The sequence below is a fragment of the Gobio gobio genome (assembly GCF_949357685.1).
Source record: "Gobio gobio genome assembly, chromosome: 24".
In the NCBI taxonomy this organism is placed as follows: Eukaryota; Metazoa; Chordata; class Actinopteri; order Cypriniformes; family Gobionidae; genus Gobio; species Gobio gobio.
The window spans coordinates 19,664,350-19,687,420 of record NC_137120.1 but is presented as its reverse complement, the minus strand read 5'-3'; the positions used below and the strand labels follow the sequence as shown (position 1 = coordinate 19,687,420).

Genomic DNA, 23,071 nt, shown 5'->3' with positions numbered 1-23,071 from the left:
CTGTTCTCCGGAACATTTAAGATCCTGATATTTGCTCTCCGCGATCGGTTTTCCAAGTCATCAACTAGATCCAGAAGTGTCGCGTTTTGCTCTTTCAGAGTTTTGATCGTTATTTCAGCCGCAGCCAGCGCAGCGAAGTTATCGCCGGCGAGTGTCTCTGTGGCACATAAGCGGGCCTGGAAACTTGCCAACGTCTCCGTTAAAGCATTCACCGATGCCTGGAGCGGCACCATCAACTCTTGGATCAGAGATGAGATGTCCTCTTTTATCGAAGCTCGTTGTTTTGTTAGCTCCGTTACTAGCTGGCTCATGGAGACACTGTCGTTGTCTGAAGGGCTTCTTCAGACTTCCCCGCACTGGTCATCGTGGCTAATTTGCTAGCTATGCTGGTTCTCGTTGTTGGCGGGGCATTTGCAGCTGACTTGTTCTTACTCATATTGCTGTATCAGTGCGACTGCCGTTAAGCACCACTTTACACTTATAAACAATTATTCAGATTAATTAAATGGCACTATTAAAGTGTATTTTGTTAGAAACTGTCGGGAGCTCTGCCGACACGTGTCTGCACCTCACATTGCCAAACCAGAAGTCCAAAATGCTCATTCTTACTAAATGTTTATTCTGATTATTATTACATTCTTATTACTATGGAATGTGTATTATGATTACTACATTCTAGTCATTAGAAAAAGTTTATTCTGATTATTATTACATTTCAATTATTATAAAATGTTTATTTGCATTATGAAAAATTTATTCTAATTAGTATTTTAAATTCTGATTATTATTAAATGTGTATTATGATTACCGCATTCTAGTCATTATAAAATATTTATTCTGATTATTATAAAATTGTTATATTATTCCTATATTATTATATTGCTATAAAATGTTTATTTTTATTATAAAATGCTTGCTACAAAATCACTGTAACGCACAGCCTTATGTGGCTTATTGTTTTATTGAAAAATAATATCATATCAACATCGAAAAGTGACAACCAGTAAAAATAGCTGACGTTTTCCTCTGACATCACCTGATCCTCAATGACATGAGACGTTGTTTCATGAGGCAAAAAAAATAAAAAATTAAAGTAAAGCTTTTGGTTTGTGAATTGAACATTTTAAATGCTAATGCAACTTAATCAGATAACTCTACATTAAATAAACTACAAAATGATTATTCAGGGATCAGTAACTGTTAGTCATTCCAAATGGTTGCTTTTAATTTCAAGCTTGATTTCCGATGCTTGAAATCAAATTTGTGGACCAAAAAAAAAAAAAAAGAAGAATACACACTTGCATATCAAAACATGCACGACATTGATACAAATGTAAGTAAATGAGCTAATTCCACATTTTAAGTTGGAAATTTAAATAGAATAGAAACAAAATACAGACAAACCATGACAACATCCCCGCACCTCGAGCAAGTGTAGATTTCAGAAGGAAGTCAGAAAGAGGGAAGGTGCCAGGTGTCACACCAATTATTTTCTCATTAGAGAATTTGTGCCCGGATATAATATGCCAAATTTAGCAGCAGCAGTTCAGTTTGTTCCCCATTTACTATCTGATGAAAGCAAAGGTGTTTCAGAGCCAATTTTCAGGGTGAAATATCTTGATTTGGGTGGTCAATCTGCATTTGAAAGTTTGAAAGGGTTTTAAATCTTCTAAATCAAGTAAAATTACTCAAAATCAAGTAATTTAAGCATGCCAAAGTCAACTTTAATCATATAAAATGTAATTTCCAAACAGCAAAATTGTGGCCAGTGAAAATGCTGAGTGGCTAGTAACTTTGGAAAACCACAAGCCACAAAAACTGCTGAGCAAAAAAGTTAATGTCAAACCCTGTGTAATAGTTTAACATATTGTTTTGAATATTTTGTTGAATTCTTTGAAAGATGATATTTAAAAAAATAAATAAACTAATCTCTGACACCATGCTTGCCTCATCTTGAATATATCTTATATTCATTAATTAGGCCTGCGTAGGACCAGTAATATTTGCAAATTGCAACTTAATCTTATAATGTTGGCACACTCAGGCCTACACTATCTGTTGCAAATGAGCCATTCCAAGAGATAGTTCACAAAATAAACTACTGGCAGAGACTACTTGCAAGGTGAGAGAATAGTTGTTTGACAGGTTTGAAAACCCCTGGAATAAGGAATAGTCAAAATGTATAATTATGTTGTCTCTATTGTCTGTATGCCAGTATTGATTGCAAAATCTGCACCTCTTCCGTGGCTAATATTAATATCATAGTGATCCTTACTCCGTGAAGTCAAGCAGCAAAAGTCACAGACAATGTGCAAATACCACTGGCTCATTTTCGGGTGAACTAAATATGCAAGACTAGTCTTACATGTCACTGTTTATAACACAGGATGTTCATCTATTGCTGGGCCACATTAAAAGAAAAATTGGGGGCATAAATTAAGAGTATACCCACTTCTCAGGCACCACTACACCACTGAAAACTGGGTTATCGAGGCTTTCAAGTCAGAATAAACCATTAGAGATTCAGAATGAGAAAAATGAAAACGAACAGACATGCTGCACACTTCTAAATGCTTAAGGAAAAAGGTTGTTTTTTTCACCTTAGCTTTTACCTGAGGTGCTGCGGTTATATCAAGTTTGGAAAGTTCATCTTCTCAAGACACACAATTTCTCATGTTCACCTGTAAGCACAAGTGACCTGACAAACCCAGTGTCTGTTTCCAGTGTGTGTACAGGGTGAGACCTTATAAAAAGACCTTATAAGACCTTCTAAAACAAGTAGAAGGCGACTGGTGACATTCAAAGAGAAAGGTCAGGTCTTATCAGAGCACGTGGAGAGAGAGAAGCTAGAACATCTTGAGAAGATAAGAGAACACTACAGCTCAACAGAGAGCAGCATTCTAGGTAATTGGTATAGTTGCTGTGGGCAACAGTGCAACAGTAAAAACTGTAAAGCAGTCCAGTAGGTCCTAAAGATTAACATTACAAAATTCACGCTCAGGTAAAATTAAGGAGGGATATAATAGACAAAATTAAATATAGCATGAAATAATAATCAAAAAATAAATAAATGTGTCCATACAAAATGTCACATGATCCTTCAGAAATCATTCTAATATGATGATTTGATGCTCAAGAAACAGCGTTGAAAACAGACTGTAAAAAAATATGGACGTAGTGTCTGTGACGTCACCCATAGGATTCTGATGAGCCGTTCTGAAGCGCAAAGTATGGACAAGATGGCCTTTGCCATCTTGGCCACGCGTCATCGCGCGTCACTCCCGGATAACAGAAAATGGGCAAAAAGGTGGGATGTAGGCGGAGCTTAAGTGACGCGATGACTAACAGACAGCAGATAAATGGCTATCCACCGGTCACTCGAAGTGGCCACGCCCTTAATTATGCAGAACTTTAATGCTGTATATAATTTAAACGAATGAGTTATAAAAAAATTCACCCCCCCCTCATAGTTGTCATGAAGGGCAAAATTAGCCGTATAGACCAAAACCACAATTTGTACCAGGCTGTAAACATGTTTTTTTCTGCTGTATAGTTGGCCATTTTAACTTGGGGCTCAATGAGATTCTGCTCCCTTCTGGAGCCTGTCCCTAGCGGCCAGTCAATGAATTGCAGTTTAAGGCACTTCCGTATTGGCTTCAAGAGAAACTGTGGGAGGTTGCCGCTTGGTTGAAAACAGTTGTGTAAAACATTTTTTTTCAGGATTTTTTGATGAATAGAAAGTTCAAAAGAACAGCATTTATTTTAAATAGAATCTTTTGTAACATTATAAATGTTTTGTTTTTTTTAATCAACTTATCCTTACTGAATACTGACCCAGAACTTTTGAACGGTAGTACAATGTTGCAAAAGCTTTCTATTTCAGATAAATACTGTTCTTTTGAACTTTATATTCATCAAAGAATCCTAAAAAAAATGTACACTGTTTAAACTGTTTTCAACATTGATAATAATCATAAATGTTTCTTGAGCATCAAATCATCATATTAGAATGATTTCTGAAGGATCATGTGACACTGAAGACTGGAGCAATGATGCTGAAAATTCTATTTGGGTTACACGTCTGAATCTCTACCCATTAGGCCACGACTGTTATGTTGCATATTTGACAAATAATTGTATATACAGTATAGCTTTCCAGCACTGGAGAGACCTGTAAAAATGACTTGTCATTATTATCTGTATATACAACAGAAAGAGCAAAATTGCCCTAAAGCTTCATCCTATAGAGAACACATTTCAAATGCTAGATATTAAATAAAAAACAAATATACATATTAAAAAAACAAAAAACAAAAAAACAAAGAAACCCTGAGAGCCCGTTTGTCCTTTCTCTGGTCTCTCAGAAGTCTCATTACTTTCAACAGGAGCTTGTTATTAGATTTCACCTCCCACAGAACAGGTTCGGTCCTGAATCCTGTTGCTCTGACCCACAGACACACAACAGGGACACGGTGGGTGTCAGATTTCCCTCAGGCAACAGAGCATGCAATTAACTGTCTATTGCTACTGGAACTCAGAGCAAAGACACACAGACTAATGCCAAGTAACACAAACCTCTGCCATGTGCCCATTTTCTCACAACAAATGTGTTCTTTGAAAAGGAAAACGATTCTTGAACCAGAAACACAAGTCATGGAGTCCCACAGACCAAAACCAGACAAGCAAATAAAACAGACGCTTGGATTGTGTAAAACTGCTATGCAGGATTGTACGGCACAACCACATATTACTTTAATTGTATTTTTTCTTAGTCTACAGTGGTATTACAAATTTAAGAATATGTTTAAAGTACACTGTATTTAACATTTAAGGTAAATATGATGACAGTAGTCTGTCATGCAAAGTTTCCAGACCAGTTCCTGTTCTCTTCATTGTAAATCAAATGAGCCAGATTACTGAGATTCTCACCATTTGTGATTTAAGCTTGTTATCATCTATGCATTTGAATGGCACTGTTATACTGATTGGATCAGAACTGGTGATTGGTCATTTGCTTTGATCATTGTCTCTTCCTCTACTGTGTGTAATTGTAATGTCAACACCTTTAAGGACTGCCCACTGAATGCCTATAAAATACCACATACAGCTCCCTTATTTTAGACTTGACAACTTCAGCCAAAAGACAGCACGTGTTCACAATAAAGAATCCTGCTGAAGAACATATCCAAGTCTCCTGGGGTCTCATTTATAAAACTTTGCGTATAAACCTTACTAAAAGTGTACGTCCGCACAAAAGATAGATTTTGCGTGCGCACAAAAAAATTCAGATTTATAAAACCATGTGTACGCCAGAACCTCCGCAAAAATCCCTTTATAAATCACAGCCAGCAGAAGATTGTGCGTACGTGCATCTCCACCCCGTCTCCTCCCCGAAATCACCATATATGGAGCTTACAACGCCTAGTTTTACTATGCATAACCTCATTTGCATATAATTTGCATGCACATTACCATTACATTTTTGTGCTGTCCTCTGTTTGCCAAGGAAGGTTAACAATAGTTGATCTGTGTTAACAAGTCTGTTGATCAGAGAAGTTTTAGTGGTAACAAAGAAACTCACAAAAATGTTTAGAAAGAATGCTATACTGATCCCCACTTCTGAAAGAGGTGGTCTCATTACCCCTTCATGAACAGACAGTGAATTAAAATCATTGTTAAAAGTGCAAATGGATTTAATTGTCACAGAGAAAGTTAGACAAGAACTAACGCAGAAATATGAGATCCATCCAGACAAAACTTGGTCAGTTGATGACTGTAAAAAAGTATTAGGAGCATGTATTCGCAAGAAAAATGTGAAAGGCATTATTTGTTGTAACAGAGAATTTGGTTTAGTGCTAGCTGGGCAACAGTCTCAGAGTATCTCAGAACTAGAGAAACAGAACAAAGAGCTCTGTGCTAGAGTAGCATCTTTGACTAAGAAATTGAACTGCAACAAAGCTGCAGAGAAAACTGATGTGAATAAAGTTAATCAGCCGGATAATGTTTATCCTGACTTCCAAATGTTTATTTGAAACGGATATAGCCATTCAATCAGTATCTGATGTGCCTATTGATTCAGTGAAGTTATGTGGCGCTAGGAGAAAATCTCAGGGAATAGAGGGAATTGAAAGTATTCCTCCTAATTCTGTTGTCCAAGTTCAAACTGTTGCCAAAATGCTAGGACCTAGAGAGATAGAAAGATTATCCCAGAGCCTACCCTCAGCACGCCCACATTTTTCTGAATTTATAAAGGCATTGTTATGCAAAATGTGTCTCTACAACATGCCGTTAACAGAAGTCACACAGCAAATTCTAGCTCAATCCGAATTTAACAGTTTTGAGTCTGCTGTTACTTCTGAACTACAACATGCCAGTAAAGCCGTTTTGAGAGAAGGTGTTTTGAAAATTCTAAAGAATATCATGGGACCCAAAACAAACTGGTCCCAAATCACTAACTGTGAGCAAAGGAAAGAAGAAACTGTGAGTGAATTCACTTAAAGATTTTGTCAGTCAGCTGTAAGTTACAGTGGAATAGTTGATGACTCTGAATGTGTGCTAGATGACCAGGGAGTTTTAGTCCGGATCTGGTCAGATGGCCTTTTAGCTGAGTACAGAAAAGCATTGCCATTCCTTGATCTAACTTGGTCTAACAAAACCTTCAGAAGTAACCTAGAAAGGTTAGTTACATGAGAAAGAGATGCTGATGTTAAGGCAAAAGTGAGAGTAGCAGCAGCTATGTTTAGCACAAGGAATCCAGACAACAGATGGCCTAAGAGAGAAGGTAAATGCAACTACTGTGGAAAATCAGGTCACTGGGAGAAAAAGTGTAGGAAGAAGTTGCAAGATAGTAAAATAAATACTATGCATAATTCTGTTCCTTCTCAGCCCACCTACAACTCTGAAGTAGTTCAGACAGGGTACACTGAAACTTTAGGACAGCTTGCTCAGGCTCTTCTAAGAGCACAAAAAGAACAGGAAAAAAACGAATTGTTGGGGCTGTGAGTAGCTACCTTTCCTTGATACAGGTGCAGAAATTACATTCCCTCATGCAGTGTCAGCACTAATGAATCAAGCAAAAGTCACTTCTGTCACCTCCTTTCGTTGGGGAAATTGGTTAACAATCCTCACAGCCCTGAACATTGTTTTACAGCGTGCGCCAGTCACGAACCCATACTCATGTATGATGCCTGCAATGAGTGAAGTTTTGTTAGAGGATGAAGGAGAAATGACTAGGTAAAGCATCTAGGTATGCTTTTGGGGTAATTCATGATTTTGGTGTCATTTGGCAAAGTAGACAGTTTCTAACGTCTGCTGAATCCCGCATTAAGCATGCTGGATTAGTAAAAGATCTAATGTTTGCCATGAAACTTCCAAAGAAATTAGCAGTGATCAAATTGAAAGCACATCTCACAACTAATACTATGGAAGCTAAAGGTAATGGTCTTGCTGATGTAGCTGCTAAACAATTCAATTCAATTCAATTCAAATTTATTTGTATAACGCTTTTCACGATACATATCGTTTCAAAGCAGCTTCACAGAAAATGCATCTACATTACAATTTAAATTGATTTGTTACAATTTAAATTGAAATGTTATGCATTTCAGAATTGCACATATACAAAGCACACAGATTAGCTAACTATCTATTATTAATCAATATAATAACTATGGCACAGAAATAAGAATACATGTTGTTAATGAATAGGTATATAGATGAGCATGACAACAAGCTTGTTCCTATGCAACTGTACAAGTGTGTTCAGGTAGTACAACACAGAAGACAATTCTGCCTCCTGAATCAATCATTGATAACCTCACAAAGGCAGTACAGAGTGCCATAGAGAGAGTTGAGTCATGTTGGCAGATGCCACCAGAAGGTGGACACACGATCATCTCAGGTCAGTGGGTGATAATAAAATCATTCAAAAACAAGCTGTTAGAGCCTAAGTGGCACGGACCACATCAAGTGATGCTGATTACAGCAGCTGCAGTGTTGTGTCAGGGAAGAAAAACTTGGACACACTGTAAAGTTGTTCCACCACCAACAGGGATAGGATAGGACACACGGACCAGTAAGGAGCCCAGGAAAGAACCGAATGCAACAGGCATCGGGGGCCAATCCTGCGGTGAAGATTTCCCTCAAAGGCCTTCCCCACTAGTCCATCCTTACCTCACTGTTCTTTAGGTGTCGCAGGAATTAAGAAATAGGGAAAGAAGGAACAGCAATAGCAGACTCAGATTGAACAGAGGAGACAACCCTAATGATTGCTGTCTTTTAGAACAAATACTGATCTGTTGTCCTTTGTTTCCTTTCTTACTCTGTGCAGATACCACTTCAGGGCTCGACGCTAACATTTTTCTTGAGGAGCACTTGTGCTCCTAATTTTAAAAAAAATTAGGAGCACAGTCAAAAATTTAGGAGCACTTTCTGATCAATAACATGCATTCCAATTATGACTTTCCCATTACAGGACTATCTTTGTCCCTTTAAATTAATGTCCAGGGGCATTTTTACCATTATAAGAGCAATGTTTTCTAATCTTATTAAATATATGGATCATCTTATCAATTTCTTCAATTAAAATAGAAAAGTTGTTTTTAAAATGAATTCAGTTAGAGCAATACGAGACAATTTTAGAATTTAGAAAAATTTAGACTGTTACCAATCTAATTAAATCAGCATCAAAAGATCCATCTTTGCAGTGTAGAAGTGGCACAGCAGCTCAATCTGAAGTGGTGTTTAGACTGTTTAAGATGACGGGACGCATCTCCAAGCGTTTGGAGCTCAGCTCATGGGGAAATAATGTTGTATGAATGCTCATGGGGAAATAATGTTGTATGAATGTTTTAAATATAAGTTTTTGAATTTAGAAATGGGTTATGTACAAGTTAAACTTTAAAAGTTTGATATTTTAAATAAAAAGTTCATCCAAAGTATAATTATGAAAATAAAACCGCCAGTAGGTGGCGTGTCAAGTCTGTGTGTGAGTCATTGATTCAATCGTTCAAACGCAGATTCATTCGAATCGAAACGCTTGGAGATGCGCAACAGTTTTGGTATAGTTTTGATGTTCACGAAATAAACAGTATTGTGGCTAAAACGTTGTTACTTAACATCAGCTTGTCTATTGGACTTTTGTACAAGGTCAGTATAACATTTGCAATCATGCCAACTCGGAGCAATAGCAGTCAGTAACTTTTGGCGCGCTGGCGCTAATAAACAGAACTGCATGCGTCTCGTGGAAGAACATTGCAGCCGGATCTACTTCTCTCTGTTTATGTCTATGGCGAGTCACACAGGGACTGTGCTCCTCCGCAGCGCTGTGACCCAAACTGGAATAAAATAGTCAGAATATAAACAATTATTATATGTGTACCGTAGTGATTCAGGGTAAGATTAAAAACACGGTTTGGAAAATGGATTCATGATGTACTCTCATATATACATCTAGTAATTTTTAAACACGAGAAAAGTTGTGGACTGAAGCTGATAGCCTAAAGATTAAATCAAGAACTCATACAGGGGCTTTTTTAAATTATTATTTAGTAATTATTTTTTGATGGCATTTTTGCCCCAAATTTTTTGCATTTTTTGTTCATTTCCGACCTTGTTTATGATAAACCAAATGTGGTATTTCTAGTTCATTTGAATTTGGCTGCAAATAAACATCAGCGCGAGGCGTCTGGTAAGTGCGCATGGCCGCGTCACACCCGTTTCACCTAGTAAACAATCTGTGAAGTGTAGTCCGTTGCACACGTTCTTTGCACATGCTCTGCTGACAGAAGGCATGACAAGCAGTCGATCGCAGAACGAAACGCAACTGTTGCTCAGTCAGTGTTGATGCACTTTGGCAGTTGTAGTTTTTATTCCGATTGTATTATAGGCTACATTTATTCATGAGAATCAATTGGGTCACTCGCACCGGTGCGCCTAAATATTTTTTCACAGTTGCACGCATTAATTTTCAGGCGCAAATGTGCCTAAAATGGGTGCTATGTAGAGCCCTGCACTTGATGGCTATCCCCAGACCAATATGTACAGACCTCCTCACCTGCGTATGAAGCCAAAACCTCTGAAGGACAAGTAGACCCACTATCAAGCCAACAGTCACGGGTAAAAAAATACACAACGCAGAGAATCACATACGGGAACTTCAGTCATCCATCAACATGCTCAAGATTGCCTTGCTACTAATCATCATGGACAGACTTGTAGACTCCAGAAACAACATATTCTAAGAGCTGATAAATATGTCAAGAAATGCCTTGTTGCTGGAAAGAACGTTTGCATGCCACACCTGCCTTCAGTAGGAGCAGGAATCCTATGGGTGGCACATGGTGGGTAGGGCTGAAACGATTAGTCGACATTGTCGACAATAAAAAATTGCAGACAAATATCTTTGTTGTCGAGTAGTCGTTTGATCTCACGTGACCTAATGTAAGGGCCTGCAATATCGCGATTTGACTGATACGGCACTGTAGCGCTAGAGTGAAATGCAGCCCTTACAAATGTTGAGGTAGAAGAAAACAGCGCGAATGACGGAGTGCAAACAAATCCCAAATAGCAAGATGTGGGAAAGTTTCACAAAACTTCAAACTAAGGCTGCGTCTCAATCAGCTCCCTAGTTCAGTAGTCAGGGCACTGATCAGGGAGTTAGCCCATTGATTCTTGTCCTGATCAGTGCCCTGACTACTGAACTAGGGAGCTGATTGAGACGTGCAAGGCGAAACTTTTCACGGGAGAACAACGTGCATGTTGGAGCACTTAAAGAGGAAACAACTAACTAGAGGTAAATCTCTTTATTAGAGAATGCAATACTAATAATAATTGTAATGTTATTAACAATAATTATATAATTACAGTATTGAGATAATTTATTTAGCATAGAATAAAGTTTGATCGAGCTTGGAGTCAGGACTGTTTTTATTATTATTATAACACTATTAGGTATTATAGTCTCATCACTTGCCTGTATTTTGTTCAATATGCATGCAGACTTTCAAGAGGCGATGTTAGGAAGAATATCATGTCATTTACTTTTTCATACTGTTAATTAAAAGGTGAATGAGAATTTGTCAGCTCAATTGTCATGTAAGAGATTAATATGTCATTTTGTCTGCAATGTTATTTGCAGATTAATATTTTACCATTCTTTGTGTCCTGAAGTAAATGTCCTCTTTTTCTTTTTCAGTTCTAAGAAAAGCAGTGGACCTATTATTGTTTTCCAAATGAAGCTCTTAAAGGGATAGTTCACCCAAAAATGAAAATTCTGTCATCATTTACTCACCCTCAAGTTGTTCCAAACCTGTATGAGTTTCTTTGTTCTGCTGAACACAAAGGAAGATATTTTGAAGAATGTTTGTAACAAAGCAGATAGAGCAACCATTGACTACCATAGTATTTTCCCCTACTATGGTAATCTGCTTGGTTACAAACATTCTTCAAAATATCTTCCTTTGTGTTCAGCAGAACACATACAGGTTTGGAACAACTTGAGGGCGAGTAAATGATTCATTTTCAGAATTTTCATTTTTGGATGAATTATGCCTTTAATACTGCTGCCAAGAGATGTTTACATTCAAAAATATATTTTTTTTTTGTCTGTAATGCAGCTAATTTTTGTTTTTTCAAATGAAAGAGAACAGAATATTTAAACAATGCTTAGAGAGCATTTGTGTGTGATTTGAGTTCTGAGAACTTGGCTCAAAGTTCATTAAAACATCAATTTTAAAAAGTTTAAGTGATTTTCTTTTTTATATATTATAGTTAGAATATGTATAACTCAATGTTTTAACTAATTGGGAAAGCTGAATAATCGTTCAAAAATGTACTGATTAGTCGTCGATGACAATAACACGAATCGATGATTAGTCGATTAATCGGTCTAATAATCGTTAGATTAATCGATTATCAAAAATAATAGTTTGTTGCAGCCCTAATGATGGGAGGAACTTCTGTCTACAACATCCTACCCAGCCAAGTCAACGGCAGGTGCACCCTGGTTTATGTTCTCTCCACAATCTACATAATTCAGCTCCTACCACAAACAAAGAATATGGCTGCATTCCAGGACTCACTTATGCACAACCATGATGGTCAAGAACTCTTGAACAAAATCCAACCAGACATTCTTGATTTTTCAGCAAAATTACATCAGATGACTGAAGATAATTATTCGTGGTTCGGAAACCTGTTAGGTCAACAAATGACTCACAAGGACTGTTCCAACCCGAAAAAGACTATTACCCGTAAGAACTACACGGACCCTAGTGGCATGTTTGTTTCTGTGTCAAAATGTCATTCGTCACTATACAGACAATCCACACAGAGCAAGTGATATGTGCCAGTAATTTTCTCAAGGTACATGACTAGAAGATGGGGCTTATGCTAACAAACATAAGCTTCAGAATGGATTTATGAAGGTTTAAATTTGTATTATGTGAGAGTTATTAGAACTCTCAAAAGGGGGACTGTGGTATTACACATTTAAGAATATATTTAAAGTACACTGTATTCAGCATATAAGGTAAATATGATGACAGTGGTCTGTTATGCAAAGTTTCCAGGCCAGTTCCTGTTCTCTTCATTGTAAATCAAATGAGCCAGATTACTGAGATTCTCACGATTTGTCTTTAAAGGCTCTTGGAGCCCCTGAGTGATTGAATTATCATCTATGCATTTGAATGGCACTGTTATACTGATTGGATCAGAACTGGTGATTGGTCATTTGCTTTGGTCATTGTCTCTTCCTCTACTGTGTGTAATTGTAATGTCAACACCTCTAAGGACTGCCCACTGAATACCTATAAAATACCACGTACAGGTCCCTTATTTTAGACTTGACAACCTCAGCCGAAAAACAGCACGTGTTCTCAATAAAGAATCCTGCTGAAGAACATATCCAAGTCTCCTGGTCTCTGCTTCAAGGAACAAAAGAGTTTCCAACAGTCTACACCAGTAAGTATGCCCATAAATATGGAGATCCCATTATATAGATGGAAAAATAAAGAAACACAAAGCCATAACTCACCCTTGTTTATCGGAGTCGACCAGAACGCGCACTAATATCCCTGTAACAGCCACTAGGATGGGATAGTGATCAACACTCTCCAGGCCTACACAGAAAATAAAACATGTTTTATTAGTGGCTCAGATAGTTACTTTTTGTTTTATATTTTATAACAAAAACAGATCTGGTTCTGGGTGCTGATTGGTCAGCCATCCAAGAGTGCTAAAATACATAATATATGTGAATAAGCATGCTAATCAGCCCAACACAGCAACACTGACTCAACCATGTGGTGTTTCATTTAAAAAAAAAAGTGTTATTTATTATAATTACCATGGGTTAAATTATAAACAAAAAATGGTGTCTAGCTGTCATGGAGCAACACACATTTTTGAAACTTTTTCACTATAAAGTCATGTGAAAATGTTAGGACACCATATTGAATTCCATGGTTTTCTGTATCAGGACATAATAAAAAATCATTTAGTGCTTGGCAGGTCTTAAAATTTGGAAAACAAAACAACAACACATGACATATTACACTGTGTCATTATTTATTTGGCAAAAATAAAGTCAATATGTAAAAACCATAGGTGACAAAGTTAGGACACCCTATCATTTGGACAGATGGTCTCACATTTGACTCTAGAATATTTTGGTATACAGAGGAGTGCATGGTCGACTCAATGACTGTGAGGTGCCCAGGTCCTGTGGCTACAAAACAAGCCCAAAATACTTTTTCTATGAGGTGTTTGTGCTGATAAGCTCTTTTGGTTTTCACCAAACTTGACGCTGTGCATTACTGCCAAACATCTCCATTTTGGTTTTGTCTGTCCAAAGGACATTGTTCTAGAAGTCTTATGGTTTCTTCAGATACAACTTTGCAAAACTAAGCAGTGCTGCCATGTTTTTTTTTTAGAGAGAGAGAAGAGGCTTTCCCCTGGCAACCCTTCTAAAAATGCCATACTTGACCCATCTTTTTCTAATTGTACTGTCATGAACTTTAGCATTTAACATGTTAACTGAGGCCTGTAGAGTGTGAGGTGTAGTTCTTGGGTTGTCTGCAATTTTTCTGAGCATTACACAGTCTGATCTCTGGGTGAATTTGCTGGGACGTCCACTCATGGGAGGATTGGTGTCTGTTTTGAATGTCTTCCACTTGTGAATAATCTTCCTCACTGTAGAATGATCTGTAGAATACTTTTGGATTTAAATAGGCAAATGCTTAAGAGTCTATGATTGATCATTATTGCAGTGATTATTATGTTTCTGTCTTGTTATATGTTTGGCAACAGTTCTTTAAACCTAATTGATGGAGTGTGTAGCTTTTTTATTTCTTAAAGTGCCCCTATTATGGCATTTGAAAGGTTCCTATTTTTGTTTTGGGAGTCCCTGATCTTGGGGTGAATTTGCTGGGACGTCCACTCTTCCACTTGTGAATAATCTTGCTAACTGTAGAATGATAGACTTAAAATAGTTTGGAAATAGCCTTGTAACCCTTCAGAGATTGATGGCAGCAACAATTGCTTTTCTAAGATCATTGTTGATGTCTTTCCTCCATGGCATTGTGTTAATATACATCTGAATGCTCCAGACCAGCAAACTGCCAAAACTTCAGCTTTTATAGAGGTTATCACATTTGCTGGTGATCAGTTAATCAAAGGCATTTGATTAGCAGTGCCTGACGGTTACTTACTCTCTTAATTCCTATGTTAACAGTAAGGGTGTCCTAACTTTGTCACCTATGGCTTTCCATTATGGCTTTATTTTTGCTAAATAAATAATGACACTGTGTGATGTGTCATGTGTTGTCGTTCATCTGAGGTTTTATTTTGCAAATTAAGACCTGCAAAGGACCAGATACATTTTTTTTTATGTCCTGATACAGAAAACCATGGAATTCAACAGGGTGTCCTAACATTTTCATATGACTGTATTACGGCCAGAAAAAAATAAAATAAAAGTTGGATTTAAATAGTCAAATGCTTAAGAGTCTATGATTGATCATTATTGCAGTGATTATTATGTTTCTGGCTTGCTATACGTTTGGCAACAGTTCTTTAAATCTAATTGATGGAGTGTGTAACTTTTTTATTTCTTAAAGTGCCCCTATTATGGCATTTTAAAGGTTCCTATTTTTGTTTTGGGAGTCCCTAACAACAGGTTTACATGCATGTAAATTCATAAAACACTTTCATTGTCTTATAATATGCATTTATTTTTACCTTATTTGCTCAACGACTCCCAAAGGATTCACTCAACGATTAATTTTTCCAAACCCCTCCATTGCGTGACGTTAATCTGCAGTGATTGGTCAGATGACCCAGTCAATTGTGATTGGTCTACTGCATGCAGCACAACACCTATCACCATTACTGGATTGCGGCTTGTCAAGTGTTGAACATGTTATACAGTGTATGAACAGACAAGGCATCAATTTTGCCTTACCAATTCAAGCCAGAGTCCGACGAGGAAGCATCCAGAGTTGCTGATGAACCAGAAAGTCAAATCGCAAACACGACTGGAGCAAGACCTTTCTCAATGGTAAGTGTCAATGTAGTTCATTGCACTTCAGGCCGATTGAACATGCAGAATCAGAGTAAGAATGTGCTGTAATCTAATTAATCTAGCTGTCTGTTGCCATTTGTTTGTTCAGTGTAACGTGTCACAGACAAATTAATTGCTGAATTTATTTAGGTGCACGTGTGGGAACTGTACCAAAATGCCAAGCAAGGCTGAAAATGCGGGACATATGGTAATGTTTCGTCTTGACGTCACAACGAAACGGCTTGGAATTCGTTTTAAAAGCAAATTGTTTAATTTACTCAGAGTCGACTCTTACTTTTGAGAGACAGTAACTTTATTTACGGTGTACTTTCAGATTTAAAACTTTGCATGATGTTTTCATTCACTTAGAGCTATGTTATACACTCCATGAAAGGTAGTTTTCAAAAATCCATAATAGGGGCAATGTAAACAACCATGTAGGAAGACACATCGTAGCCATATTCCAGGATGACAATGTCAAGATTAGTGATGCTCAAATTGTGAAAGAATGGTTGGGAGGGAGCTTAAAGAATCATTTTCACACATGAATTGGCACCTCTGAGTCCAGACCTTAAATTCATTGAAAGTCTTTGGGATGTGCTGGAGGAGACTTTACAGAGTGCTGGACTCTTTGGTATTGATGCACCTCTTGATGGAAATAAATGTTGTGATGTTATTTTCGCCAAGAGATGCATATATTTTTGGTCAAGATCTTGTATTGACAATGCAATACTCCTAATTTCTGAAGTACTGCAAGGCAAAATCTAGCTGGAAAGAAATACGACTTTTCCAAGGACAGATGAATGTTTTCATAGCAAATTCACTTTGAATTTAATTAATAGACCTGCAGGAAAGTACCCCCCAAAAAATTTAATTTATAAAATGCATTATGAATACGATAGAATAAACTGATAGAATGATGAAATAACTAAATCTATAAAATCAATTAAACAGCACTTTAGAAGGATAGCAGGTCACTGAATCAAGACCACAGTGACATGGATCAAAATGTTCCATCTAATAACAACTTTAAAATGCACTGAAAGCCACATTGCTCTGTTTGCCCCTCTAGGAGTAATGTTCAGGTAACAACATGACCCAACCTCGTTTATTATAAATGTGATGTTCTGCAGTGTCAAGGCTGAAAACTGGCCTGATGATGGTTTCAGTATGCTCCTGAATTGGATTATGTTTTCATACAAACTCGCTGTGTAATCTCTTGACCTATCCGTCTAATATAATTCCCTGAGTGTGCAGGCTGACTTTCCAAACTTCTGAAAGGGTTTCAGAGGTGATGTCAAGAACGTCACAAAATGCTAATTAAATTACATTTTATTTGTTCTGGGACTTGAAATAAACTGCTATTAAAAGGAACAAGTGAAAAGTTGATTGTTAGTTTACAACAAGCTATATTTCGGCTCACATGGGACACAATCAAGGATGAACCAAAATACCTAAGAGGTTTAAATTCAGCACAGCACACTAAGCGTTTCAGAAATATAATTGCATTCAAGTGCATCCTCAAAGTAGGATTATTATAAGGAAACTGCTTAGAATTACCTGGGAGGCGCAAGTTGACCACCCTGTCAAACAGGTTTCTTTCCGCTGTAACTCGATTTAACACCTGGTTCAGGAGCTGCAGACAAATAATAAAATAAAAATGTTTTCAAAACAAAATGTATTATATAAAAAACAGAGATGAGAAATTTCTCCTAATTAAAGAAACAGTTCACCCCAAATATAAGAACAAAGACACAAAACAAGATGAAACACAACACAAAACAAAAAAACATAAAACAAGATGAAACAACATAAAGCAAATTAAAATTTCAAAACAAAATAAAACAGCACAAAACCAAAAGCAAAGCAAAGGGGAAAAAAAACACCACAACATGAATCAACACAAAACAAAAATGCAAAACAAAATGAAACAACAAAACAAAAAAAACACCATGAAACAACACAACATTAAACAAAACAAAAAACTAGAATGTCTATACAATGCAAATCAATGGTGTCCAACACAACAAAACATGACCAACCGGTTTGTAACAACATGAGGGTAAGTAAAAGACAAAATTCACATTTCTGGGTCAACATATCATCATATCAACAGATTTCATCTGACCCAGTTTCAGTGAGCAAATCAAACACATCTGGTTATAAATTAAAGTGACCAGACTGCAATAATTATTCCCTTCGCTTGTTTAGCACACCTCAACATCCTGTGGCCAAGAATTTAATTCAGAGGTACCAAGCTGTCAGGTGCCAATTATTGACGTTTATGGCAAGCACAACGCATGTAATTGTATTCAAAAATAGGACAAATCCTTCAGGGACAGGAAAAAATGTAAATAGAAGGGTTTTGCTCTTCAAGGACGTATGGACGCCTGCTGTGCTCACAGGTGTGCTTCAGTTAAAGCCTGATTATAAGCCACAGGTGAATGGATGCTCTGCTGGGAATAAAGCTCATGTAAGCGCTGAGAGAAATACCCACCAGAAAATACACTTTCAAAGCCTTTTCCTCTGTAATTGAGGCCTTGAAAACATGCAGTGGCCCCGAGAACAATATACACTTGCTCGTCATTTGCATGGCACTTTCCATGAATAGAGTACAAAACAGCCTCTATAAATGAGGATGTACGTAACCTTCTGACAATATTAAATGATAATTAATAGAAATAATGAAATATTATATAATGTCTTTTTTACATGTATTTTATGTTTGCAAATTTGTTCAACCCTTTTACCAAACTTTTTGATATTTGATTGATATCTATTTTTGATCATTTTTGTAACAACCTGGGTAACAGGGTGGAATAACTGAGTGCAGTCAGCACTAAAATGTGACCACCAAACATACATGTTTGTTATTAATTAACTTATATAAAATTAAGGGGATTCAAAAGACTATCCAATGATAGTCTTGTTTTTCACATGATGTCTCCACTGCTGAAGTACCCAATTCACTAAAAGAATAAATGCAAATCAGATACAACGCAAAGATGGACAAAAACAGTCTCACATTGAAGCATTACAAAACCTCACACAGAACTTGTCATAGAGTCTGTGCTACTGTACCTTTAAGTCCTCTAAATCTAAATTATCTCTGATTGGCTTACCCAACATACTTCGTTTACTATGTAAATGAAGGCTGTCATCTCTTAATGAGCTCATGGTTGTGATGTCAATCTTGACGATTTCTTCATTTTAGTTGCAATAAATAGTCTGGGTGGACTGAAGCAGTGTTGATATTGTTAACAAAAACTAAAATTATTATTAATTCTTAATAAATACTATAATAGCATATCAAAAATACTAAAATAACACTGGACTGGAGGGTCAGTTTCTGACTTATTTGTCTGCACATACAGTAGACTAGTCTAGTTAAGCATGTACATACTAAACTGACCTCTTATTTCACAAGATAAAAATTCATTTTGACCCCTTTAAAGCAGAATGTTTGATTAAAGGCCTGTTCACACCGGGACGATTTTCGCGCGCGTTTATCGCCGACGTTTAACGCCTCGTGACTAATCAATGGGCGCCATTGTGAGTGTGCACACTGAAGCGTAAAACGGCAGGCGTAAAAGCATCATTTTTAAAAAAACGCCTCGGGTTCGTTTTTTATTTTGACGCGATGCATTAAAAACTGGCCGACCAATGAGATCAGCGCTTTTGTTCATGTGCCTGGAGCTGCTGAAGTGACAGTAAAACGCTCAAGCACAAAACGGTCTTGCCGAGCACACACTGATACGACGAAGAAGTAGTAAGTAGAAGAAAGTGAGCTGATAATGCTGCCTGCCAGTTAGCAAAAAGTGTGTGAATGGTTTTGGCCATAGACATAATATATCTGTGGTTTTGGCAAGCACGTAAATACTGTCTCTCTTCTTCTTCTGTGTGACAAGCGAGTGTCAGAAGCGTAAAGTGCCGCAGCACCATCTTGTGTACCGGTAGCGCTATCTACTGAATGTGCACGTTCACTCTGCGCATCGCCAGTGAAAATCGCTTGGGTGTGAACACTCAAGACGCACCGAAAAACGTCACGAAAAACGCTGGCGATAAGCGTGCGCGATATTCGTCCCGGTGTGTACAGGCCTTAAGGTTCATAAATTGTCTCAGCATCATTAATAATTAAGGTTTTTAAAAAACTCAGAGAGCTGTGAACGGAGTCTGAGAAAATAAAAACAGAAATCCTATGTTTAATAGCAAGTGCAATTGACCTATCGGTAAGCCCGTCGCATCGAACGCCGATGAGCCAATGGCAGTTGAGTATCAGTTGCGCTGGGACCGGAACTCGGACATCTTTAGGTGTCAGCACCATAGAGAAACATTGGAAAATCCGAGGCTGTCATCGGTTTGATGGTGTTTATGCTACAAAAATGGTAAACGTCGTGCCTGAGGTACTGCAACACTGATTCCAGGTGTCCTGAGAGGATTTTCTGTTTGTCATACTCTCATGAAGTTATTATTAAAGTTAGTAATTCCCTGCTAACGTACAAACCAACTAAGTTAACTATAACTAACGTAACTGTTCTCATGCAACGGTGTAGGTCAGAAACACGAAGGTCTACATTTCAGTGCATTTCTCCATATTAAACTGCTGATTAAATGTGAATTTATGTAATCTTACCCCGCGGTACACGAACAGTGTTGATCCTGGATGTTATCATCTGCGATCGTAACAAGAGGCTTCTCCCGTTTGCATTGAGATCTGTAAACCATCGCTTCCAAATTAATCTCTCACCATATTTATTTTATTTCTGTGAGTTTAGATATGTTTAAAGGTCTGCATTATCTGTCTTATAAGGAGGACTCCTATTTTGACGGGTATTATAGTCTATGGGACGGGTAGTGACAGGGAGAGCTCGCACGCAGTTTATCGGAGTTGTTTTGCAGATACAAAGTTCACCAGTTATTATCTGCACCCCCGAAAAGGCATTAGGTCTGTTTATATGTCTGTTTACTTTGAGTGTTTTTGTGTAATTTGCTGTGTATGTTAATGGTAATGCCACGGAGAGAGAGCTAGAGAGAGAGAGTTTGTGAATGAGACGTTAAGGCGCACTTATGCTTTGTTTGTTCAGCTCTTACGATGATTTTTTGAGTGAAAAACGATGTAATAAACTTCATAAACCATCAGTCAAGTTTGGCCATCATTCGGACGGGGTATACGTTACATTCTGTGTCCAAAAACATCTTGGGATAAGGTTTTCACACTGACAGCTGTACATTGTAAGATATAGCAACTCCGTTTGTTTGTCCGAGTTAGCAACAGTAACTAAGGGGGGCGGGGCTTACCGATAGGTCAATTGCTTTAAACAGGATCATTAACTCAGAGTTCTGCATGAAACTGCTTTAGTAAAATTTATGAAAATCTTAATGGTGAAAAAAAATATTTTCACTTTACTTTGTACTTTTGCCCAGTTTTGAATGTTGCTTTAGAATTTAGAACAGCATCTTTAGAACACATCCCGTCTATCAATCAACAATCACCTGAGCCAATCGACGTAACAGCAGTTCAGCGGAGGGGCGGGTCCAGTCCAGGAATATTTCAGGCACTAGAGTGATGGTCATCTCCAGGACCCGTAACAGACTGACAGAGAGGTCAAAACAGGTTGCGCACACCTTTAACTGCCTTGTGTCCACAAAATTCCTCTCAGGTCGCTCAGCTGCCTGTTGGATCTGACAGGGAAAAAAATTATGACATAAAGAGACAATAAAAAGATGAACAAAGTCAAAAGATACATTATGAGACTGCATGCCATGTTGCATGGAATTATCTAAATTAAGATCCAATAACAGTCAAATTACAGTAACAGCAATACATTGAGGATAAAACTGTGGGCTCTAATGACTAAGGACCCAGAATACTTCTGCAACCACCCAGCAACCACCAACTACCCCCCTGCAATCAAGCTGCATCCACCCAGAAACCATCCCCCATCCACCCAGCATCCACCCTTCATCAACCCTGCAACCATCCTGCATCCACCCAGCAATCAACCTGCAACCCACCCAGCAATCACCCTACATCCACCATGCAACTACCTTGCATCCACCCAGAAACCACCCAACAACCACCCAGCAACAACCCTGCATCCACCTTGCATTCACCCAGCAATCACCCTACATTCACCTTGCATCCACCCACCAATCCCCTGCAACCACGAACTACACCCCTGCAATCAAGCGGCATCTACCCAGCAACCATCCCCCCATCCACCCTGCATCCACCCTACATCCACCCGGTAACCAACCTCTATCCACCCTGCAACCACTCTGCATCCACCCAGCAATCACCTGCATACACCTTGCATCAACCTTGCATCCACCTAGTAACCCCCCAACTACCACCTTGCAACCACCCTGCATCCAACTTGTATCCATCCAGAAAACCCCAACAACCACCCAGCAACAACCTTGTATCCACCTAACAATCTCTCTGCGTCCACCTTGCATCCACCCACCAAGCCCCTGCATCCACCCAGCAACAACCCAACAACCACCCAGCAAACACTCAGCACACCCTAGTAACTGCATAGCAATGTGCTAACAACCATTCAAAAAAACAACTGGATAGTAATGCTTTGTAAACCACCGTCAACCATCTATAATGATGTCAGTGAGTTTTTAACAATCACCATACACATTTTACTCTTCATTTCTTTAGCCATAAAACTTAACTACTTGGTCCACAAAAACGGCATCTTGATGTTTAGACTCATCAGATTCTTTCCTGCATCTTCCCTTCATTCCAATTTAGCACTCACTGAAACTGAGGCAGTAAAAACATCACAAATTCCCCTGGAGACCGCAGCCTCTTAATTCCTGGATCATTGCAGATGAAAGGCGCTCCTAAGAGCCAGTCATCCTGTAGGCAAAGTAGCATACGAATCACAGTCCAATCTGCAATAGGCACAATTTCAGCGTATCAGCTCTCCTGAAAGACATTGATTTAAGAGTAGAGGATAATGCCCGGAGAGAAAGTGCTTTCACATCTGAGGTTTAATTCACCGCCATTATAGATCTGGGAGGTTTTGCTTTCTTGTTTATCTCTGCCTGAGACTCCAAAGCCTGCGTTTAGTAATGACCCTAACACAGGAGGGGCTTGTGCGCTACTCTTCCCAAAAGGTTGTTTCCATGGAGTCCAAATTATCAAATTAAGGTGGATGCAATCAAGGTAAACTACATTTGCATTTTCTGAAGGAAATACCAGTGCTTGCAAGGAAGTAAAAGAATAGCGTTTTATATCATCTTAAGTTTTAGACTTCGATATACATAAATTAAATGTAGACTGTGTTTGCACAACATGAATGATACCTCAAATCATGTGGCTTGTTGAAGAAAGGCATACTATCACTTTAAAGGGTAACTTCAGTGATTTAGCATTAAGCTTTGTATCAGTAGAAACCCCGTAGTATATTTGAATTATGGTACTTTCCCCCCTCATATCCCCCTGAGACGAGAGAATAATGCATTTTATTTCTGGAAAAAAATCCTTCGATGACGCAA

The 23,071-nt window shown here is 38.1% G+C and overlaps 1 protein-coding gene across 1 annotated transcript in view; it reads right to left on the bottom strand.

Annotated features, from left to right (window-relative positions):
- The window catches only part of rnf123 (ring finger protein 123), a 220,354-nt gene that overhangs the window by 168,804 nt on the left and 28,479 nt on the right, over nt 1-23,071 (bottom strand). Inside the window, exons 4-6 of the mRNA XM_079807156.1 lie at nt 21,053-21,241; nt 17,120-17,195; nt 13,034-13,118 (exon numbers count right to left, since the gene is read on the bottom strand). Of these exons, the coding sequence (XP_079663282.1) occupies nt 13,034-13,118; nt 17,120-17,195; nt 21,053-21,241 (350 nt within the window). The remainder of the gene's footprint in view (nt 1-13,033; nt 13,119-17,119; nt 17,196-21,052; nt 21,242-23,071) is intronic.